This window comes from Carettochelys insculpta, chromosome 8 (assembly GCF_033958435.1).
Source record: "Carettochelys insculpta isolate YL-2023 chromosome 8, ASM3395843v1, whole genome shotgun sequence".
NCBI lineage: Eukaryota > Metazoa > Chordata > Testudines > Carettochelyidae > Carettochelys > Carettochelys insculpta.
Window position 1 is genome coordinate 10,837,007 of NC_134144.1, and position 24,233 is coordinate 10,861,239.

A 24,233-nucleotide genomic window follows, 5' to 3' on the forward strand; every position below is an offset into this window, starting at 1 on the left:
CTGCCGGGGTCGGTTACAAGGACCGCACAATGGTGCCAGCCAGGGCCAGCATGTCCTGTCAGCACTCACTAAGAACACAGCGCTGGCTGGGTCTCTAGCAGAGTGTGCTTTTGACAAAAGCAGTCCAGGGGTCAATTTCACACTGCACATTGCAGCAGCTGCCTGGCAACACAAAACCATTGTTAAGCCTAGTATTATAGTCCCAATTCCCCCATCTCTTCAGCACATGAATCACAGAATCATAGACATGTAGAGCTGGAAGAGACCATGAGAGGTCATCTAGTCAAGCCCCGCATGATGCAACAGGGCCAGGTGGAACCAAATAATCCAGACCATCTCTGCAAGATGTTGGTCTAACGTGTTCCTAAAAACCTCCAAGGATGGAGATTCTCTTCAACTTCCCTTGACAACTTACTCTGGTACGTAACTATCTGCAGAAGTTAAAAGGGTTTTATAATATCTAACCTAAGTCTCTCTTACTGCAGATTAAATGGATTATTTCTTGGCCTACCTTCTGCAGACATGGAAAACTATTGATCACTGTCCTCTTTATAACAGCACTTAACATATTTAATCTTCTTTTCTCAAGGCTGAACCAATCCACTTTTTGTAACCTCTCTTCACAGGTCAGGTTTTCTATACCTTTTATGATTGTCATCGCTCGCCTCTGGCCTCTCCCTCTAATTCGTCCACATCCTTATTGGAGTGTGGAGTCCCAAACTGCTAACCGTTTGCAGCTGAACTCTCCCCAGTGCTGACTGGAGCAACATCTTACATATGATACTTCTTGTAATACACCCCAGAATGAGAGTAGCACTATTCACAGCTGCATCAAATTGTTGGCTTATAATTTAATTTATGATACATGATAAGCCCCCAAATCCTTTTCAGTACTTCCACAGCCCGGTTACTGCCCACTTTGGTGTTGTGCGTTTGATTTTGCCTTCCTCTGTGTCTTTATCGAATTTCATGTTGTTGATTTCAGACCAATTCTCCGTTTTGTCAAGGTTGTTTTAAGTTCTAACCCTGTAGTACAAAACGCTTGCAATCCCCTTCAGAAAACTGCACAAGCACACTCTCGGCTTCCTGATCCAACCCATTCATGAACACGGTGACTAGGCCCAGACCAAGTACTTGTGCTCAACCTACAGTATTTTCCATTTAGTCCATGTTTCCCTAGTTCACTTAATTTGTCAGGTAGGACAGTGTCAAAAGTCTTAATGAAATTAAGACATAAATATTCAACCCCGATAGCTTAGTGCTCTGTTTCCTCTTCCTCCCCAGGAAGCTCTTACAAACCTGGAGGTACTCCCTGTTGGAGTCCACGTTGGGGGTCCATCCGTTGTCATCACTGTTTAGCCGGCTCTGCTGTGGGGTCCACCTCCCATCAGAGTAGGTGGAGGAGGCACTGATCTGTTCATTGGAGACCCTGCCGGATTCCATCCCCAAAGGAACGTTGCACTGGAAGTCTGGAGTATGCACACACACAGGCAAGTTTACAAATTCAGCATCTTTCTTTCCCAGCTGGAAGTAAGCCACGAACTACTCTCCAGCATCCTAGATCAAACCCACATGTCTGGCAAGATGATCGGATTTATGCATAAATAGCTTTGTACATATCCAATGCAAAAATTGTGCCACATGAAGGAGAGGATGGGGTTTGACGCTAACTCTTTACGCGTTGACTTGAGAGCGGGATTTGTACATTGTGTGTACGTTTAATTTCCCTGGTTTTAAAAGCAGGGAATAAGAAGGGGACAAAAAACACAGGGGAACAGGGGAGGGAGTAAAAATGAAAAGCTGAAGTTCTCCTAACTGAAGCATCCATCACTCAGGCATTCCTAACTGAGGCTTGATCTACACTAGGCAGGTAAATTGATTGTAGATGCACAATTCTAGCGCCAGCAATTGTGTAGCTAGAAGCAACTCATCTGTTATTGGCCTTCCTGGCCACCCTCACTAAGGAAGTTTGACGAGAATGTTTTTCCCATTGACCTGCCTTACTCCTTGCAATAGCGAGGAGCACAGGGGTTGACTGCCAATCCCAACAGGTTGGTTTTATGCATCTCCACCAGGGTGCAAAATCAAAGGCTGGAAGATCGACCCTGAGGTCAGTCACTCTTCCAGGTAATGTAGACCTGGCCTGCAACACACCAAATGAAATGCCCAGAGGCAGTCATAATACAAATATCCTTAGCACAGCAGACCTTGACTGTGCACGTCCAGTATACTAAACTGCTCTAAGTCAGGGGTTCTCAACTTGAGGGCTTTCTATTCTTTTCTTTCCTTTTGGAGGGTGAGGCTTGAAACTTATGAGGGGAATATCCTGAAACTATTTTCTGTTGTAAAATGACATCACAGTGAAAGGTTTGACAGTGGTCTTAGGTGAAGGATGCCATGAACAGAAATAAATGAAGTAAAATTGCCACACATGCGTGTGCGAATGTGCTGGGTTTAAATGCTCATAATTTTAGAAGAGGAGAACTTATTTTCATCACATCAAATACTTTCCCCTTCCTTAACAAAGGCTAACAAAACAAGACCAGGTTTGAGCTTCAGGCATTTTTGAACTAGACAACCACAAAATTGCAACTGGCATTTTGGGAAAGTGTATTTTTGGGAAAACAGTACTTTTCCACCCATCAATAATATGGTTGCACCAATGTTGCCCACATTTTCCAAAACTCATTTGCATAGATACCAGGCATGGAGAGTTTCAGCCCAAAAGGAGCATGAGAGCATAAGGAACAAGAAAAAGAATAAGACTAAGATGGAAATTGCAATTCATCATTAACTATAGTTTCCATGCAAAAGCTAAAATATATCTCGTTTCTCTTCTCTCTTTACTGCTGTCTGGGAAAACAACCTCTTGAAAACACTCATCCCAGCTCTCTCATACAAATGCTTGCATACACAGACACTCTGAGTGATGGAAACACTTCAGGGAATTCAGTTAAAAAAAAAAACCCACCTCAAATGACTGCACGAGTACCAGAAACGAGCTTGACTGTAAAATTTCCAACTTACTCTCTGGGATCTCCTGCTTTACCAAGTAGTAGCGGGCAGAGAAGCCATCTTTAGCCACCGCCAGATCGGTGTGGAAGGTCAGTGAGAGAATGCCAGTAGCTGAGCGTATCTCGGAAGGAGTTTTAGTGCCGCAGTACCTGCCTATCAAAGGGCCAACTGCAAAAGAAAGGACAGAAAGTAGCTCCAGCCTTTTGATTGGACTCATTAGTCTTTACTTATTGTCAGCTCTGCTTGCCAAGAACACCTTGGTAGTAGATACAGAGTAGTAATCAACCCAGCAGCATCAGTCAGGATGAAATGAAGGCATTTTTGATTGTTTAGTTTCTGTCACTTATCTTTTTACAAGAAGAGCAGTAGAACAAGCGTAGTAACAATCTAATGCACATTTGTGGGTCTATCTTCCCACATTTCTAGTGCATTTCTGTGTTATCAGTCTACTCACATTACTAATGCATATATTATTTATAATATCTGATACATCCTTTATGGAGCAGTCTTTATTCTTTACTTGCAGGGAGACAGACTCAGTGATCAGAAGATATTTTTCATCTCTAGCTCAAATGATCCAATGATACCATTAGAAAATGAAAGGTGTAGGTTTGTCAGTACAGGGTGAACCTCTCTGGTCCTGAACTCTCTCATCCAGCAACATCCATAATCCAGCATGATTTTAGTTACCCAGACAACCACTTAGCATGGGTGTGGACAAATCTCCTGCAGTCCCGTAAAGTTTGCTTCCAGCCACCAGCCCTGGCTCTCAGTGTTCCGGGCTGTTATTTAGCTGTAATTTACCCCTAAACGTCTTTTAAGACTCTGGTAAGCTGTGAAAGTGTTGGTAATGTGCTAGACAATATTGACCTCCTGTGGTCCGGCAAATTCTCTTGTTCTATGCCGGATGAGAGAGGTTCAAATTGTAATATGAAGTCTATGCTGACAATTCATGGGGATAAACATATACCGTGTCGTTCATTTCTGGGGAGAGAAGGAATTTGTATCATCACTGGATTTAATGGCTGAGAGAAGGCCAACAGGATCTGGCATTTGTTTGGTGCTGCAGAGTACCGATGAGCCCTGCCCCCTATGGAATTTTTCAGACTCACCACTTATGACTATTTAATGGCACAGACATATTCAAAAGCGCTGGCGACGCATCACCCCAGTGCCTACCTTGAGGGATGCCATCCCAGATGTCCAGCCAATCATATTTGCAGTCTCCCTCTCCAACTTGCAGTGGGTCATGCTCTAAGTCAAAGGTCAGAAACTGAAGGATGATTTCCATCTTTGGCTTGGCCATGATGGTGAAAGTGCAGTCCAAGTTGTGGGGATACTTATCGGGGAACCCGGGGGACTCAATAGTGCCATTGGAGCTGGTGAAGTTTCTCGAACAGTCTTCAGAGCCTGCAATGGTAGAGACAGGAGATGTGAAGGCTGTAGCGTGGATCACTCTCACCTTCGTGTGTGCTAGGCAATCTTCTCCACAGCAACAACAGTAGTGGGTCAGGCACAAGGACAACTTTTGCTGTTCATTTTCACCCCATTCCCTCCATCTACCAGATGGGCTTTTGGAGCACAGACTCTTCTGAGCTGGCACTGTGATGTGAAGACCCCAAGATGCAACTGTTCTTGTGACACAACAACACCAACAATGGACCTGGACTCACCATGTTCAGGGTCAGCTCAGCAGATTCTCACTGGCTAGTGCATCCTGGCCTAATTGATATGGGCTGTAAATAATGTACTTGTTCCCTCAACTTACTATGGAGAGGCAGTGGGAGAAATGGGCACAAGGGATAACGCACACATATGGCCAGATGAAAGAATTAGCTCTCTTTGGCTATGTTTGGGGAACTTTCTGAAGGAATCATTTCCCACCGTCAGGGAGGAAAAAGGAATGGAAAGAGATCTCTATGGCCTGCTCATTTTGTGTCTATCTATTTTAAAATATAGCACCATCATAGCGACGCTAAAATTTCCTCTCAACGGTCATGCGATCTGGAGTCTTTCCAGGGCTCTGACACAGACTTCCTGCAAGGCCTTGGGCAAGTCACTTAAACTTTCTGTGTCTCGGTTTCCCTATTAGCAAAATAGGGATAACAACATTTACCTACAAACAATGGTGTTATAAGGCTTACTTCAATGCAGACTGTAAAGCATTGTGAAACCATCATACGGACAATTACTAGCGAAGGGAAAATTACCGACTGTGAGACTGATGCAGCTGACTGGAGAAACAGAGCTCTCTTTCTCATTCGGCGGTCTGCACCAGAAATGTTAGTTATTTCTATTCTTGAGGACGACTCTGGGGTTGCCAAGAAGGCACACAATGTTGCCACTTATATACTGCTGACCTTGACGCTGGCCTCTATCACAGCCAGGGAAGTGCCTCCTTTTTCTCACAGATCCAAGGTGCCTCAGGGTGGTGGGAGGGGGGCGGGGAAGGGGAGTTTGTGTCCTATTCATACCATGACTGCTTTAGAACCACTGCTCTTTTGAGGCTGGACAATGGACAATGGAAATCTCCAGCCTGTGAGCCATCAGAAGGGTAAGAGGGTGTTAAGAGAGGCCTTTATCTCCAGGACTGTAACATTCACTTTTGTCTCATAGGGAGGCTGTGCTTCTCTGTAAATTCGCTACTCCCACTCACCCAGTTAGTGCAAGTCAACTTGGGGTCAACTGGGGACTTGTTATTCAGATCTGCACTAACCTATGCAGGATAGGAGGGAAACTTACGATAACAGCTGGACCACTGGTACTGAAGTATCCCGAGCTGGAGCAATGTTAGAGGAACTCTTAACTGACTAGAGCAGATCAGCTAGCTTCTCTGGTGTGATCACGCAGAGAGAAATTCAAGAGAAGCACAAATCACAAGACAACTCAGTGATCAAGGATAAGAAAGTATTTACTCCTGATCAAATAGAGGCAGCTAGATTTAAGAAGAACCTAATACACACTCCAAGCTGAGAAGGAAAGCTCAGAAATATTCAATAAACCAGATGTCGACTGTCAGGAAATGTCCTCTAGGGACTGCACAGAAATGTAACTGTGATACTGTTAGATAGCAACGATTTCCTCATTTGAGTCACTTGTAGCAGTTAGTATCTTTGTCAATAGCTTGACTGTAACCAGCAAACAATGACTGGTTTTAAAAGTAACCTGCAAATAATAAATGAAAATCTTGTTTATCTCAGCAATATGTATTGAATGCTCCTGTTCACAAGCCTGGGAGATCAATTCCGCATATAAAAAGCAACCCCTTAAAAACAGCCCTGACAAACTGCTCACACTGTAATGCCCCAGAGGCAGAGATGGCCAGGGTCAAAGTTCAGATCTGATCTCTCCCGGAGGATAAAAGCATTTGGAGCGAGGGCATTGGTTTGGACAGATCTCTTCTAGAAGGCCCCAGTGGCATGGCTATACAAGGACTCCTACATTAAGGGGAGTGGGTCATTTTTCTTTTTTCTTTGGAATGGGTTTCAGAGTTTGCTTCGTTTGCTACTCTTTCAGTTTTAAAAATGAAAAGAAGCTTTAAAAACTCCACCAGGTAGTGAAAGAAATAAGAACTAAGCCAGGATGTACCTGGCAGCAGAGTTTCCTTGGTACCATGTGTGCCATGGGGTCAACCTTTTCAAAAGCATGATTCTGCGGGCCCAACTTGGGACACCCTTATTGGGGCCTGATTTTCCCATCCCCTAGTTCCTTTCCCTCCTTGGTGTCCTTTCCCCATGACTTTAGCCCCTCCCTGGCTCATAATCATTGGAGAGAGAGCTTCGTACTGCCTGCCCACTGAACCTCCTACCACCGGCCTAGTGGCACAATGGCTCATCTTGGTCACTGCTGGACTATGCAGGGCCTGGGATTCATAACAAGGGCATGTGGGATGAGGGATCGTGATAGGACCAAGGCTTATGGACAAGGGAGAGGTGAGACAGCCCTGATTTGAGTCAACCGTTTCCCCTCCTGAGCAAAGATTCATCCTGAACCCCGCCCCCCCAGCATTTACCATTTCCTCCGCAAACCCCAGAAAACAGCCAGTCCTGATAGGTGAACTAAACCCCCCAGGGTCATCTGATGAAGTGAGTCTGTGCTCACGAAAGCTCATGCTCAAAGCTTTTCTGTTAGTCTATAAGGTGCCACAGGACCCTTCGTTACTGTTACAGATCCAGACTAACACGGCTACCTCCCGATACTTGCCCCCAGGGTCAGCATTCCCTATAAGTGGTGTACCTGTGGCCTGCTCAGGAGGGATTCAAAGGCTGCCCAGCTGATTAGCAGCACGCCCACAGCTGGGTTATGCGCTTCAGTTGGCGGTGCACGTAAAAAAGGTGTTCCACGTGTGGATGGAAACAGTCCGCGCTAGGGATGTGAGAGGTTAACCAGTAAGCCTCACCCTAACAGAGGAGGCTTACTGCTCATGGTTAAACAGAGCAGCGCCCCTCACCTGCCCCATGGATGGGGGCCACTGCTGTCCTGCTTGGTCCACTGCAGATGGGCAGGCCTGGGAGCACTGCATGCGGGGACACTCCAGCCCGGCTGCAGCACCCCCACCCCCACCATTTAATCGGTTAACTGGTTAAACTTAACATTTAACGGGTTAACTAATTAAATGGTGTTTTACATCCCTAGTCAGCACATGGAGGCAAAGAGTTACCGGGAATATCGCTCAGGATTAGTTAATGTCCTAACCATTAACTGAAACACCAGTATCATGAGCTAGCTGGTGCGTATTTGCACCTCCACCCGATTGAAAAAGAACGGCTCGGCTGCATGCCAGACGCGCTCCATGGCTGCCAATTCATATTCTCCAATTTAACAAGCCACCCCGGAACAGACAGACACATGGACGGATTTTTTTTTTTTTAATCCACACTTCAGCCCTTCTAAATTAAAGTTAGGAAGCCCTGCTTCATTTCTGTCTCCATCCCCAGGCACCCAGTCGTCCGCACCCAAGTCTGTACGTACGCCTCTGCCTCTTTAAGACCATCTGCCTCTCTAAAACCACAAAATACTTATCAGCTTGCATTAAGATTCTGGAAAGAAAACACACAATGCTGCATCTATTTTTGATTCTCCAATATATTCATCCATTTGTTTCATATTCTCTTGATGAGGTGACGGACATGCGTTTTCTTCCAGTACTCTAGCAATGGAAGGCAGGCACGAGGCCTGAGCCTGTGACAGGTATCCTGGTGCAAAACATAGTTATGCCCTTCCACCCCCCGAGCGTACAAGCTTGCTCCCTCTCTCAACTTCTCTCGAACCAGTCTACACAAGAAGCACTAAGTAGTACAGGTGCACTCCTGTAGTGCATCTAGTGAAGAAGGGTTACACCAATGGGTAGAGCTCTCCCGTTGGCCTAATAAAACCACCTCCAGGAGAGGTGGTAGGTATGTCAGTGGGAGAAGTTCTCCTGACAACATAGTGCAGTCCCCACTTTAGGATGGATAACTTAGGGTGTGTCTACACAGCAAAGTGGTTTCAAAATAACGGCTGTTTTTTCGAAATAAGTTTGCAAGTGTCTACACGAGGCAACTGCTATTTGGAAATAATTTCGAAATACCGAACAGCTTAAAACCTTGTCGAGGAAGAGTGTCTAGTTTGAAATAGATACTTCCAAAAAGGGGCTCTGTAGACAGGGAATACAGCCAACTTCGAAATAAGCCACAGTGGCCTTGTCTACACTGCCCCTCCCTTTCAAAAGGGGCATGCAAATGTGTGGGCTGAACATGCAAATGAGATGCTAATTTGCACATCCGGTGCCCCATTTGCGTAATGGTGGCCGCTCGCCATTTGAAAGTGCTGTTTTCGAAACGCAAACCAGCCATGGAGACAGGGTTCCTTTGAAAGAAAGCCCCCCTTTTGAAAGCACCCTTCTTCCTCATTCTTTTCAGGAAGGGTGCTTTCAAAAGCAGGGCCTTCCTTTCGAAGGAACCCCATCCACACGGCTTGTTCTGCATTTCGAAAACAGCACTTCCGGAACGGCAAGTGGTGGTTGTAATGCAAACGATGAAGTGAATATGCAAATTAGCACCTTATTTGCATTTTCAATCCACTGTATTTGCATGCCCCTTTCGAAAGGGCAGGATAATGTAGACGCGCCCACTGTGTCTAATGGCCCTATTTCAAAGTAGGCTCTGTTGTGTCTGGACACTCTATTTCAAAATAGCCCTCAGCTATTTTGCAACGCATTTTGTGCATAGCAGCGTTATTTTGAAATCTCTCTTCCAGAATAGCTTATTGTGACATAACGCTGCTGTGTAGACATAATCTACATTGCTCCGAGGGGTTGTTTTGTCACACCCTTGAATAACATAAATTACTTTGCCATATGTGGAGGTATGTTCAAGTCCTCTCTCTTACACACACACACACACACACACACACACACACACACGCGCACAGAGTTTTTTGTATTTTCTTGAGACTACTTTTTCCTCATGCATGCAGTGTGGACAAATATTTAGACAGAACTGACGTAAAAAGGCCTTTAGAGCTGCTGTTACTTCCTTCCAGAATAGTTTTATACTGAACAGAATTATGAATAGTTCCTGTTACATGAACTCAACCGCCGCCTGCCTGACTTGGTTGGTGACACTGCAAGCAGCAGCCCCCTTTAAACCAGCAATCCACCCATTACAAAAACCTTTGCCTTCCAGAAAGAGAAAACAAAGTCATTGATCAGTGACTAAGTTGTACGTCCACAGGAGCCCTTCACAGTTCTAAAGGAGGGACAATCTTCACTTAGCCTTGACTTAACAAGCGCTATATATGCCATGAAGAAAAGATACAGTGTTTGTAGTTCTGGAATGTGAGAGAATTTAATGAGGAAACTGGCTTTTCATGCCAAGATACGACTCAAAAAGCACTATAATGCACTACTAAAATCTTTACCTTCTTGGAAATGTGATAAAACAGACTTACTGAAAAGGGAAAAAAGAGTAAAGCCCTTTGTATTGAACCAATACTAAAAATCCTATGGAAAGCATGGTTTACTGGATTTGCTCTGTCATGTTAACTGCTTGGAAGACAGAGGCTATAGGACTGTCAGTCCAACGTTTGTCTTTGACACTGACCTGTCTTGTAGATCTCATAGCGCAAAGAGAAGCCAGCACCTTGCCGTGCATAGTCTGAGGTGAACTTAATGTAGAGTGAGGAGCCCGAGGAGATGATGGTCGGAGGCGCAATGTTCCCACAGTGCTTGCCCAGCAGGTCTGCTGACTCACTGTCACCGTCACGTATCTCGATAAAGTCGTATCTGTCCATGAGAGAGGCAAAGGAGATAGAGGAGACACATGACAAAGAGTGATGTTACGGAAAGGACGCCACAAACACAATGCACCCTTCTTCTCGTCTGACCCATGCCAATACACATCACAGAACCATTGCCTGCCTGTTTGCTTCAAACACGGCATCCCCTCACGTGAATCTCTTCATTTCCTCTGCAGTAAACACAAACTACTGGCTTTCATTCTTAAGGTCTCTTATGGCCTACACCCATCCTACTTAGAACCTGAAATCTGCTAAACAAATACAATTCACTTCCACACCCTGAGCGTTGCACTTTACTACTCCTTTGCTGAATTTCTGGACAGGTGGTCGTCATGCAATCTCCCCTGCTACCACTTAGGACAAGCTTCCTATAAAAATCATCCAGGCCACTATCCTCCTTTACCTCTCTTTTCATGAGGCACCGTCCCATAGTGCCCACAAAACACTTGACAGTTCTTAGGAAAATTGGTGTTCTGTGATCACTGCTCATTCCCCTGTTAATAACAACCTCACTGCTTCTCTGTGTATTCCCACCTCTTTGCTGTATCCTTGTTATAGTTTACACAGCTTCTGGTGCAATAGGGCTGAGGCCTGTAGGTGCTACCCACAACACAAATAAGAATATGAATTATAACAAGCACCTCCCCCATTGAAACCTTGCTCTTAGATCTAAATCCCATTCCATAACTAGCTACTGTGTTTCCTTTGCTGCGATTCCTTACTTTTGCTCTCTGGTTTAAGTTATTTGTTATATTCAGCTCTCAGATATCGCTTCCTGGTCAAATGATCATCCGCTCTCATGCATTCTGCACAGTAGGTACCTATCATTATCCCTATGTCAAATTTGCCAGCGAGATAAAGATGGGATTTTCAAATGCACCTAAGTGATTTAGAAGCACATGTCCCACGGGATTTGAAAGCCCCTCACTAGATGACTTGCCCAAGGGCACACAAGGGGGCAGTGGCAGCGACAGGAATAAAACTCATAAGTCCCAGATCAATGTTCATTCCTCCAGACTACTTGTAAGAGTTCCCATTCTAATGCGATACACAGTTTTCCTTCCCTCTCGCTTTGATTGGCTTAGATGAGTTCTCTCGTTATCCATCTGACCACCATGTGGGAGTGGACGAAACAAAAAAGCAGTCATATAACGCTTTAAAGATTAACAAAATGATGCATTATGTGATGAGCTTCCGTGGGACAGAAGAGGGTCTTCAAAGTGCTGCATGACTGCTGTTTTACTTTGTCAGAATACAGACTAACACAGCTACCTCTCTGTACTATGTGCGAGTGGAGGTATCACATCTTGTGCTCAACCCTGAAGCCTTCATACATATCCCCCGATTGGCCAATGATTCACGTGGCCAACGATTTAAGGATTGTTAACACACCTGCACATGCCACCAACTCAGTCCAGGGAAAGCAGAGATAGGCCTCGCGCAAAACTCCTAATGCAAACTCCCTCAGAACTTGGGCAATTCAGTTTCATATCCAGAAGCAGATCCCCAGCTCGTGCCAACTCATCTGTGTCAGTGTACATCAGCCTGGGATCTGACCTCCTAAGTTTAGTGGCTCAAGGCTATCTGGAACAATATGAGCACATGTGTTCACTGCAGCCATCTTTCAGCATTAGCAGGGACATCCTGGTGCTGCTGCTTTGACTTCTTTCAGAATGCTCACAACCTTGTATTAACTACACAGAATGTCCCAAGGCCACTGATTGAATAATCCAGCACCACATCCAAGTAAAAGGTGGAATCCAAATTACTTTACTACTGATTTTGTTACTTTTTGATCAAATTCAATAGAGTTAGTTTTTGAGTTTTGAGTTAGTTTTTGATCAAATGCAACAGTGCTTGAAGTAACCTGAAGGAAATATATACATTTAGTTATATGTTGATTTATTTCATGTTCATCCAATAGTAAACGGCTGTACATGTACAAAAATTACACAAGCAGCGAATGCTCAAACATGGCCACGTAGCCATTTAGTTCAACGTGTGTACCCTTCCAAATGTGACATTGTAACAATTAAGGACAGCATGATCAGAGCGCTGCTTTGAACTGTTGAGAGCCAGGTTTTATGCCTGGCTCTGCCTTGCGCCTGCTGGGTGATAGTTTCCCCCTCTGTAAAACCAGAATCATGGTGTTTACCTTTGTAAAGCACTTTGAGGACTATGGATGATGGATAATTAATCATTATCATCACTCTATCAGCTCTTCCTAATGCACCGAGTGAAACCCTAACTGCAAATATTAGGGGATTGACTGCAAATTTAGGTCTAAGTTAAGCGCCTGCAACCTGTATTTTCATACTGTTTGGTTCAGAGGTTTCCCAGTTCCACGTGAAAGGCCTAACTGGACATTTATGCACCCAGGTAAGGTGTTTGGGTGCTTGCGTTTGGAAATTGGGCTCTGTAACTCACACAATCAACATCAGGGAAGGATTTACACAGGTGCACACAATGCTGAGAGAAGCGACATAAAAGTGACCGCTGATAATGTGGACTAATTAATCACATACAGACCCCCTACTGTGATCAGCACTAGGGCAGATGCCATGTAAGAGTGTGTGTGTGTGGTCAAATGAGTCTCCAAGAAATTCTTCCCTAGTGTGCTGATCATGTCACTGATGTCCAACTTCTTGTTCTCTGGGACTTCCCATCACTCTGTCCTGCTGGGCCAGACCCTTTGGACTCTCCCAGGCCAGGCACGGAGTTGGGATTACTGTCCCCCTGAGGAGTAATACAGACACTGAACCCACTTCCAGTTCTAGACACAGTTCTAGGGTTCAGCAGCCAGGAAACCAACCCCCAAATGGGAACAACTCACCCCATCCCCATGAATCTGGGAAAGCTTATCAGATAAGCCCCCTTTATCATTGAAAGAGAGATCTGCAGAAGTGTTGTTCACCCCAGATAACAAGGATTTACACTGGGCCTGACAATAACAGAGAGGTGGCTATGTTAGTCCGTCCTCCAACAAAACAAAACAGCAGAAATGTAGCACTTTGAAGAATAACAAAATGATTTATTTGGTGATGAGCTTTCGTTGGACAGACCCACTTCATCAGATCAATCTCATTTCCAATGCAGACTCACATTAGTAAGTACAGAGGATCAAAAAAAATTTGCAGTAAAAACTGACAAATCAAGTACATAGGATTGAAGTAGGTGGCAGAGGGAAGGGGCATGTTAAGTGAACAAGGAAGTTTTTATGAAGTACAAGCAGCAGGATTTAAGTGGTTGAAGTGGAAACAGACAGATCAAAGTAAGTTACTAAATTAAAATGAAAACTCATAGCTAGTTCTAACTCATTAAGAAACTGATTGCATACAGACTCTCACCCTGAAGAGCTGTTCTTATTTCAGGCATAATCTTCAAGTCAGAGACAAACTCTTTTACTCTGACTTGGGTCTCCAGTCCTCTTTGTATCCTTTTGGGTTTTGCCAGGCCATTTCTCAGGCCACACAGAAGACGAAGAGCTGATAGCTTCTCATTAGTTAAATAGACTCTGCTCCTCAAGGGTGGGAATCCTTTGTTTGGCATCCCACCCCCACCCCCTTCAATGGAAAAAAACACCAAATCAAAATGAAACCCAATACCAGATGGCGCTATCACATGTCTTCCTAGGACTGTTCAGATTTGCAGGATAAACAAGGTTGTTTACAAGTCATTGAGTTGATTACCCAATTGTTTAGGCTTGGGGGGGTGATGGGGGTTGCATCAATAATGCCTCTCATCAGCACATTAAAAACGACAAACAGACTTTCACTTTATATTTCTAACATCACACACAAGAATGATACATGCACCACAACCAGATAATACTGATCCAGCAGATTGTAACATAAAATGTACAGGTTATTTAAGGTGCAGAAATCTGGAATTCTCTCATCTAACAACATCCGACCATGGATGTTGCAGAACCAGAGACCTGGGTTTGGGGCAGGACCTGCATTAACGAGGCAGGGGCTGGGGCCATAACAGTGGCTGGCAGCCCAGTCCGTGCCACAGCTTGAGTCTCCACCGGGCCTGCTACACATAGTGGGGAAGTGGGATACAGCCCCCGCTAGAGAACAGGGCTGGGGTCAGAGTCCCCGCTGAGCTCCCGCCGGAGGAGGAAGAGGAAAACTGGGGAGCGAAAGCCAGCAGGGCCCAGTGACTGGAGAGCCAGCAGTGACCACTGGGGCCCCAGTGGCTGGGGACCTGGTCGGGGAGCAGTGGGGCTGAGAAGCCAGGGAGCTGGCAGGAAGCTGGCCAGGGAACCATGGGCTGGGAGCCAGCCAGGGAGTTGCAGGGCTGAGAAGCCACAGGCCAGCAAGCCGCCAGGAAGTCAGCTGAAGGGCCGCAGGGGCGGGAGTGGCCAGGGAACTGCAGCTGGGGAGCTGTGGGACTGGGAAGCCGCAGGCCAGGGAGCTGCTGGGGAGGCCTGGGGTAGGAGCGGCCAGGGAACCACAGAGCCAGCAGGAAGTTTTGAAAGTGGCTGGAGGACAGGAGGGAAGCCCCAAGGGCACTGACCACCCCTCGTCCGGCAGCATCCCTTGCCTGGGACTGCTCAGGTGCTGAGGGTGCCAGATGAAGGAGGTTCAAAGCATCTCTGTGTTATGCATATTTACGTTTAAAAGCCAATTTTCACAAAGCATGGGGGAACTATCACAATATATCTGAAAATGAACCCCCTCCACTGCAAGACTCTTACAGCTAGGCCCAAGTTACAGAATCCAGATCTCCAGCCAGATTTCAAATCATCCAAAGCTTAATGGGGTTAAATCCTTAGCGCTATGCAAAGACCCCTGTGTCTATTGTGCTGACCAATATCACTTTGTTCCTCTGTCAATCTGTATCCACTTGTCTTCGCTTGTCTTACACTTCAATTGGAATCTTTTTGGGGCAGGAACTGTCTCTTTGTTCAGGGTTTGTACAGAGCCTGGCACAAAGCCGCTCCACCTACTACAAATAAATGATAATTTTGCTGTTTGTTTGGCCCATTATAGAAATAAAAGCCCACTGTATAATTCTGATCTGAATCCAAATCTCCCACTGAACCACTTGGAGCGTTTATCTGGAGAGCCCTGTGCGGATACAAAATTGGCACCCGTGTCTGCAGAAATGATCTGCGGATACCCACAGATATAAAGTGAATATCCATGGATTTGCAAGGCTCTGTTCATCTGGCGTCATGTCTGGCTGCAGGGTAGCTCTGGTATCTCTGTGTGGCAGATAAACAGTTTTTACATTGAGCATCATGCAATGTTTAGCACTTTCTCTCTCTTTTCTGTGTTTAGTCTCTGAACAGCCTAATCTTATTTACAGAAAACCTAGCTCTTCCTTTCTCCTGTTTATTTGCTTAGCATCAACCTGTTAAAACAACATGCTACTCTTGTCCTCCTCCGGGGAAACAGGAGAGCCCAGCAGTCGTACACACGGGCAGAATTCTCACTTTCCTTTTTGTCACAAGATCTTCTATTTGGAAACTGAGAGCTGAAAGAAGAAGTAGCTTGTTGGACACAGAAGGATTCTCATGTGACTCATTCCAGTTCTGCAAGACACATATGCTTGATCAAGCAGCAACCCCAGAACTGAATGTGCTGCTCAGAAAAGGAAGGCAGCCCAAATAGACCAGGTCTCACTCCTTTCAGGGAGTTAATCAGGCTGGACTCCAACTGAAAAATGCCTGAAGCGGAAATGCTATCTCTACTGGGCCAGGCGCTGAGTTACCACTAACTAGCCAGCCTATCATTTGGTGACAAACACAATCTGGCTGGCTAGCATGAAAGAAATCAAATCGCATTCAAAACTTCCCTTTAAAAGAATGATCTACCAGAGGAAGAACATTTATGAGGTTAGATCCACAGCTCATATATGGAGCTATGCTGATTTATACCAGTTGAGGATCTGGCCTCGCATGGGAGTATCAAAGGAGCTTTCATAAATGCATTAAGCAATGCGATTAACATCTGTCACGTGGTTTATTTTCTTTCTCATCTTCTCCCCAGGGGAAAAACTGTATGTGCAGAGCACTGCTTTGTTTTGGTAGGGTTATGTTTCTTTGTTTACTTCACCCAGAGCTCAGCAAACACTGGAGACATTTTTCCCCCTCTGTATAGCTACTCAAATTCAAAAGACCTTTTTTCTAACCATGTCTGCAGCCCTTTCACATTCAGTGACTATCTCTGTGCTCTGGCATCATTAGCATGAACTCCTGAATATTCAACAAAAGTGAACTTCAAATTGTAAATTTGATTGTAAAATTTGCCATTTCTGCTGAGTAGATTAGTTTACATACTCATAAGTCAGATCACTGTTGTTTCTGTTCTCTTGTTTATACAGCTCAATGGCACAGCAGGAATTTTGAGTTCATTCCGTCTCTATGACATGAATCAACCAATCAGTTTCCATTGGTTGATTTATGAAATCAGCTAACACATTATGAAACAACAAGTTCTAAAGCAAAGCATAGACCAAGAATTAGTGAACAGTTTCAAAAAACATATTAAAAAACCCTGTGAATTTTGCAATCTGCTCCAAGATAATTTGCAATTAGAAAAAAAGACTCTGTTCATCTAATGTGCTATTCACTGGGAAATAATTGTTCCTCTCTACATTAAAACGTTTGGCCTCATCCAAGCATCTAAGGAGGAGTTTTTGCCTCATGAAACTAATCCTTAATAAATCAAATCTTACAACCAACTAAATAAGTCTGCAGGAGGTCCAGAGATCATTTTTGTCAAATGTGGAATTAATATGAGGGATTTTTGTTAAAAAAAAAAAAAAATCTTGGCCCAAGCTCTGCCATCCTTACTCAGGCAAAGTTTTCATTATGTTTTTACAGTCCTGATAAACAGATTTGCAAAGTGGGTTGATATTCACACTAGTATATTACTTCTGCCAAAAGGCACTATAAAAGCATTTGATTTCTTGACTAGTTATACCTCATTCTTGATGCCTTAACTGTGAAATGTTCATTCCAAGAATCCATGAGCTAAGCTGAGAATCCAGGCTAACTTCTGCAACAGAAACTGCTCATTTTCATTCACCCACAGGTTTTGCCCACACATAAAACAACACTGGCCAATTCTCAGGCATGTTATTAAATGTAGTTCTGTTAGAGCTGGGTCATTGGCCAAACCATATTAAAATCTCGGTTTAATAGAACTTTGTTTATGTTGTGCTTAAATACAATTTCTAGGCTTGGTTCCCGTGTGGGTGGGTGGGGGAACAGCTCATTGTTGAGTGGGGCAGCGTAATGGCCTGATGGCATCTGAGCTATCACGACAGAGGGTATTCATTCATATGCAGTACTATAATTCCAATGATTAAGTAAACATGGCCCACCATAAGGCACAATTTTAATGGCTAGCTGAACTCCTTGGTCAAATCTTCACTCTCAAATACCACAGCAAATTCCTTTTCCAATTCTCAACAAGAAGTTGACACTCACTGTAAGAAAATGTGGTGGAGGGATTAATAGTACGTTTCTTGCATGGATGCAGACCACTGTCTACACCAGGGGTGGGAAATAATCCAAGATTTTGCAGGCAAATGGTCAAGGGCTGCACTTTTCTGTGGAGGGAATGCAGGGTGGGGAAGGTCTGGGACAAAGGTTGGGTAAAGGAGATGAAGGAGGATTGTGATCTGGGGCAGAGGATTGGAGGGCAGTGTACAGGGGGGCGGGTGGTTGGGTCCAGGAGAGGATTCTGGCCTGGGGGAAGGGTGCAGGCCTGGGGTGCCAAAGGCAGGTTCTGGCCATGAGGCAATTACCTAAGCTGTCACTGGCCAGCAGCACCCTCAGGTGTTCGACTTATTGAAGAGTCTTTCTTAACAGAATGTGACCTTGCTTTACTGGCATTAAGAGACTTCACATAATTCAGTATAAGACCCGTTAATGTTTCTGTTACTCACGCTCCTTTTTCTCATCGCCAGCCCTGTCTGTTGCTCAGCATCTTGCAATTCTGTTTCCTCCAGTTTCCAAGCCGCTTTGGTGACAGCCCATGGAACACTGAAGGCAAGGTTTGGGGTTGCCGGCCTTAGGATTACAAGCATTGCCTTGGCAACCAGCTCATATGCTGGAATGAATCTAGCTTGTCTCACTCACAGTAGTAGTCTAATCAGTGTGTGACTATCACAAACCAACCAAAGTCCTGCAGCCCCAATTTGCACCTCAATTCTTTCTTACAGCTTGGCCCCCAAATGGCATCCAGACGAAAAGCCACACTGCCTCTTGGGATGCCTCCACTCCAAAGCCTTCTTCTTACAATTGATATGCCTCAACATACACCTCCACCTTTTCATGGATCTAAGTTCAGAAACATCAACAATATGCCTAGTGAGAAAGTACCCAGATACCACTGGGTTCTCCGGCCCAGTGGTTCTCAACCCTTGGGGTGCTCAGAGGTCTTCCATCAACGCATCTAGCTATTTGCCTAGTTTTACAACAGGCTATATAAAAAGCACTACTGAAGTTGGTACAAGCAAATTTCATACAATGATTTGTTTGTGCACCTTTGTGTTTTACACACTCAGACGTAAGTACAACATTTATATTTTAATTCATTTATTTGACAATGCTACAGCAAACATGAAAAAGGTAAGCCATGGTCAGGAAGAGTGTGTTGTGACACTTTTGTATTTTAAGGCCTGATTTTGGGGGGCAAGTAGTTTGTAAAAATGAGGTGAAACTTTGGTCCTGCGTGATCCCAGCAGACTCCTGAAAGGCTAAACTTATCTAGAGCGGTTGTCAACCACGGCTCTGTAATATTCAGGCAATCATTCAGCAACTGTTTTCAGAAGGTCTAGAACACTACACAAACTAGTAACACTACACTGCAGCACAACTTGCTGTGATACAGTAGCACAAATGTGTTGCAAAGGTAGAAAAAATTGTGTCTGAAAATTGTAGGTACTGGGGTAGTCTTATATATAAATATAAAAAGGGGTGCTTCCTAAAAAAAAAAGCTTGAGAAACACTGCTCCAGCAGACTCACCCTACAGCTACCCTGCTGAGCAACACAGACCAAAAGGGCAGATCTCAAATTCATGCTGCTTGATGCAAATCCAAGTATCAACAAACATTCTGTCAAACACATCCTCATAGCTTCTGAGGCCAGTATCATCCAGACCTGGTAAGAGAACATGGCAGGGACATGTAAGCAAAAGGTAACAGGAGGTGGAAGGGATGCAGTCTCTGGGAATGGAAGGCAGAGATTACATCAGGACATAAAAAAACACACAGGCTGTGTCTAGACTACAGAGTTTTGTCGAGAAAAGTCATGGCGCGCCCACACTACAAACGCTTTCTGTCAAGAAACTGTCGACAGAACACAGCCGTTTTCTCGGGAGAGTTAAGTCACTCCTGTACAAGGCAGAACACTTCTGTCGACAGAGTCTGTAAAAAAAAGATATTGTAGATGCTCCGGGGTGGCCCTCTGTCGACAGAGAGGCCTTCCAGTTCACCGGGCAGCCCTGTTTGCAGAGCTTACGGTTGGCTGTTCTGTCGACAGAGGGCTGGGCGGTCCAGCCGTTCTCTGTCAATAGAGGGCGTCAACAGGAGGAGTCTCTATTAGGTGTGGATGAGTTCTGCTAACAGAGGTTCTGTTGGGAAATATGTCCTGATTGTAACTTCTGTTGACAAACCTCTATAGTATAGACCCAGCTATAGATATTTATTACTTCTCAGCACAACTCCAGTGCCTGCTGTCAAAGGCTCTAAATTAGCTAGTTTCCTAACAGTAACAGTCAGATCCAAACCTTTAGCTCAGACAGTATTTTATCTATAGTTTTTATTTTGGCCTTTTTTAAAAGCAGAGATACTAAAAAGAAAGAGAGTCTATCTCGTCAAGCCACACTTGTGAGATAGACATGGGAACTAGCTGCAAAGTTATAATCTCAGCTTTCCCAACATTTTATTATTAGTTTTATTTATAGCAGAGGCATTTCCATGGTGCTTGTGACTGCAATATCTCTGCACCTGGCAAACATTAATGAATGTATCCTCAGAAGACCCTAGGAGGTAGGAAAGTAGAAAGTATTGGTGACTTGCCCAAGGTCACACAGGAAGTTTGCTGTGGAGCCAGGAATAGGATCCAGACTTGATCAGACAGAGTATATTATATTAGACTAGTCTAGGCTACCCAGACACACGAACAAAAAGATGGACAAAAAAGTACAGGCTGAACCTCTCTAATCTGGAACACTCTTGGCCAGCAATATCCACAATCTGGCATGATTTTAGTTAGCTGGATGGCCACTTATCATAGGTGTGGTCAAGTTTCCCAAGGCCCCATAAAGTTTGCTTCCAGGCACCAGTCCTGCCTCTCGGTGTTCTGTGCTGTTATTTAGTTCTACTTTACCCCTAAATATTTCCAGTAAGAGGTGAAAGTGTTGGTAACGCTGCTAGACAATATCGACCTCCCATGGTCCAGCAACTTCTCTTTTCTGGCACCGGTCAGGGCCTGAGGGTGCTGGATTAGGGAGGTTCGACCTGTACTTAGATTAGATACAAACATTCCCAAATTTGGGAATGTTCAATGTTGGTCAGGTCCCCTACCCTGTATTCATTATTTTGTCCTTTTTAGAACAGAATTTCCTACTATAGCTGCTCTTAATAGGAAGAAATGTGGAATCATTGTTAAAATGCAAATTCTACTAAAAGGGCTAATATATACTGCCAGCTACTACAGGTATATTGGAAGATTGATTAAGACTTAGTCAGAACTTTTGCCAGCCAATCAAACAACCTCTTTTACAATATCTCTTTTATATAATTCCCTGAAAGTTATGGATTTTTTAAAATATGTTTAAAGAACATCTTATTTCATGGTGATAATGTCGCAGCTGAGAATCAGCAGTTTTGGTAAAGATGTTTATGGAACAGCTCAGCACAAAGTGGAAAACGATGTAAGTGAACCAGTAACTCAGTCTAACACTAATGTTTAGCAGAAGGCAGAATTAATGTCAACTGCATGTTGGGTAGCTCTGTTAGTTGCTCGGATGTCACCAATCAACATTGTGCTTTTTCATAAAATGCCTTCAAATCAAATAAGAGCATTTTGGAAGCGTAAAAAGAAGTTCCCAGTTACTTTTATCACACCTTAAGCAACAGCAGCATGCAAATCACACAAGTCAAATTGTTGCAAAAAATTCAGGACATTTTTAAATTGCTTAGTGTACGGTCACAATGTCAGAGGCATGAACGAAATCTCTTTCTGATGACGTCATAGCAAAGAACTATACTCTTATATTTGCTGCCAGCAGGATTTTGTCTATAGCCATTAATTAGAAACACAGTGGATGGATTTGACTTACACAGGTCTAATTCACCAATTTATGTGAGGTCACTCCTAATTTAGATGGATATGAGAAAAGAACCCGGCCCAACATATAACCGCATTTGTATCTACACTGGCACGTCCTTCTTCTTCTTGGCGGTCACTCGATAACGAGTAGGACATCTTCATGTCACCCTCCTATTTGTGAGTCCATTGATGTCTGCTCAGCCCAATTCTGGAGCTGCAGATATCATCTCAGAAGGGGCAGGTATTGGTAGCTGTTGGAAGGGCGTGGGGCAGTTTTTGACGCTCTTTTCTTCTTCTCCACTTGCCCTTGTCTGCACTGCGGCGGGACCTCTCAAATTGCACCACCCCCCTCATGGATTACCATTTTCCACAGGGGATGGTCTTGGGCAAGGTTCTCCCAAGTGTCAACACCAATGCTACACTTTTTCATGTGTGCTTTCAGCACATCCTTATACAGTATCCACTGGCCCCCATCGCTCCTGTGTCCTTCCTCCAATTTGGAAAATAGAATCTGTTTTGGGAGGCACTGATCAGACATCCGAACCACGTGACCAGTCCAGCGAAGTTGCTGACCAATGATAATGGCTTCAATGCTGCTCATGTTCGACTCTACCAGGATGCTAGTGTTCATGCACCTATCCTCCTATTTAGGATTCTCCTGAGGCAGCGTTGATGATATTGTTCAACTGCCTTCAAATGATGCCTGTGTGTTGTCCAGGTTTCACATGCATATAATAGCATTGGAACAAACACTGCACAGTATATAAGGAGCTTTGGCTTGGTATAGATGTCCTGGTTCTCGAAGACCCTTTGTCTCAGGCGGGCGAAAGCAGAGCTTGCATGGCTCAGTTGATGCTCGATTTATACATCAACTTTGACTTTAGTGGAAAGATGGGAAGAGCTCCACATCTTCCAGCAGTTCTCCATTGACTTCAGTAGAATCTTCACTGCAGGACAAATATCACGAACACAACCAAGCCTTAGCTATGAGGTTCATCGACCTGACTGAAGCATTTAACTCAGTCATCTATCCCAAGACAAAGCTCAAAGGTCTCAAAGACTGGCTGCCACAACAAATTCATTAGCATTTTAAGGGTGCTTCACGGCAACATAACTGCCACAATACTGAGCAGCAATGGATCCCAAAGCAACCCCTTTGAGGTCCAAATGGGAGCCAAGCAAGGTTGTGTCATTGCCCCATCACTGTTCTACATCTTCATCTCCATGAGCCTTCACTTCATTGATGGCAAGCTTCCAGATGGTGTGAAGATTGTCTAGAAAATGAACATGAAGCTTTTCAATCTCAGGGGACTGAAGGCTAAAAGCAAGACCTCCACAACCTTGATCATGGAGCTCCAATATGTGGATGACAATATGGTTGTTGCTCTTTCTCCCACAGCCCTTCAGACCACCTTAAGTGCCTTTGCTGAAGTGTACGAGAATCTCAGCTTCACACTCGTAATCAAAAAGACCAAGGTGCTCCACCAAACTTCACCGACGGGACACTGGCATGTAGACATGATGGGTGTGATTCTAGTCTGCAGCTTGTATACTCATTCAAGCTGTGCAAAATGGGAACAGACTGCTACTAATTCAGAACGGTGTGTTTTATGCCCATGTGACTCTCACTGCAGAATAATGAAGTATGAAAGCCCAAAGGGCCCGATCCTCATCTCCCGTGCAAACCAGAAGTGACTTCACCAGTCATTGGGTTTACCATGGGTTGAAAGGGGTGTAAATGAGAGCAGAATCAGGCCTAGAGTTGCGTGGCGTGTGCATGGTATTGCGGGGTTTGTGATGGGGCATCTGCCCCACACTGGCACTACAAGGATTAAAACCAACCTAAGCAGGGTGAGTGGTATACAGCCACAGGTGCCGGTGCCAGTAATTAATGCACAGCTGACCCTGATGAAAGGGCAGCCATAGACCAGGACGGGGAAGTTCTGCTACAAGGATCTCAAGAGGGAAGGATAGTTTCCTACCTAGCGGGCTGCACAGCCTGTACTGGGAATGGCCCTGTTACATCTGGCAGGGTCAAAGCACTGGGAGAAGAGAGCTTGGGGCGGGAACCAAAGGTGCTGGGGCTGCGGGGAAGTGGCCCAGGACAGCAGGTGATGTTAGAGAGGGAGGAGGGGCCATGAGAAACTGCAACTAAAGGGTAGCTCTGGGTTGGGGCCTAGGATAGTGGGTGGGCCTGGCCCCTCCTTCCCATCTCCCCCCATGTGCCAGTGATGAAGGTGGCCAGCATAGACTGCAGTGTCTCTCTGGAGTTAAGAGGCTAGACTGAGGTCAGCAACAGACCCCTGAGGCAAGTGACAAGACAGTGGGTTGCTGCTCCCTCAGGAGAGGGGAGGAGCAGTAGTACTGGGACTCAGGCACAGGGCTGTGCCCCAAGGTGAACACTGTGGGTTGGGACCAACATGGGACCAATGGGGAACAGAACAGAAGTGATGGTGAAACACCTCTATCAGAGGGTACTCGGGAGGAGTTGGAGGTGGGGGCTGATGGAGCTAATTCCCAGCATGACCAACAGGAAGCTCTGAGGCAGTGAGTAAGCCCCGTGACAGGGTTTTAGCAATAAACAACACTTCAACTCTGTTTCAGTTATTCTCTCAAATCGTCCTAGCCTAGATGACCAGAACT

At 44.9% G+C, this 24,233-nt stretch overlaps 1 protein-coding gene across 4 annotated transcripts in view; it reads right to left on the reverse strand.

Annotated features, from left to right (window-relative positions):
• Positions 1–24,233, reverse strand: part of NRP2 (neuropilin 2) — a 129,775-nt gene that overhangs the window by 71,141 nt on the left and 34,401 nt on the right. For all 4 annotated transcript variants that reach the window (XM_075001349.1, XM_075001348.1, XM_075001351.1 and 1 more), the window contains exons 3-6: positions 10,098–10,279; positions 4,195–4,425; positions 3,028–3,183; positions 1,300–1,469 (exon numbers count right to left, since the gene is read on the reverse strand). In XM_075001349.1, coding sequence (XP_074857450.1) covers positions 1,300–1,469; positions 3,028–3,183; positions 4,195–4,425; positions 10,098–10,279 — 739 coding nt within the window. The remainder of the gene's footprint in view (positions 1–1,299; positions 1,470–3,027; positions 3,184–4,194; positions 4,426–10,097; positions 10,280–24,233) is intronic.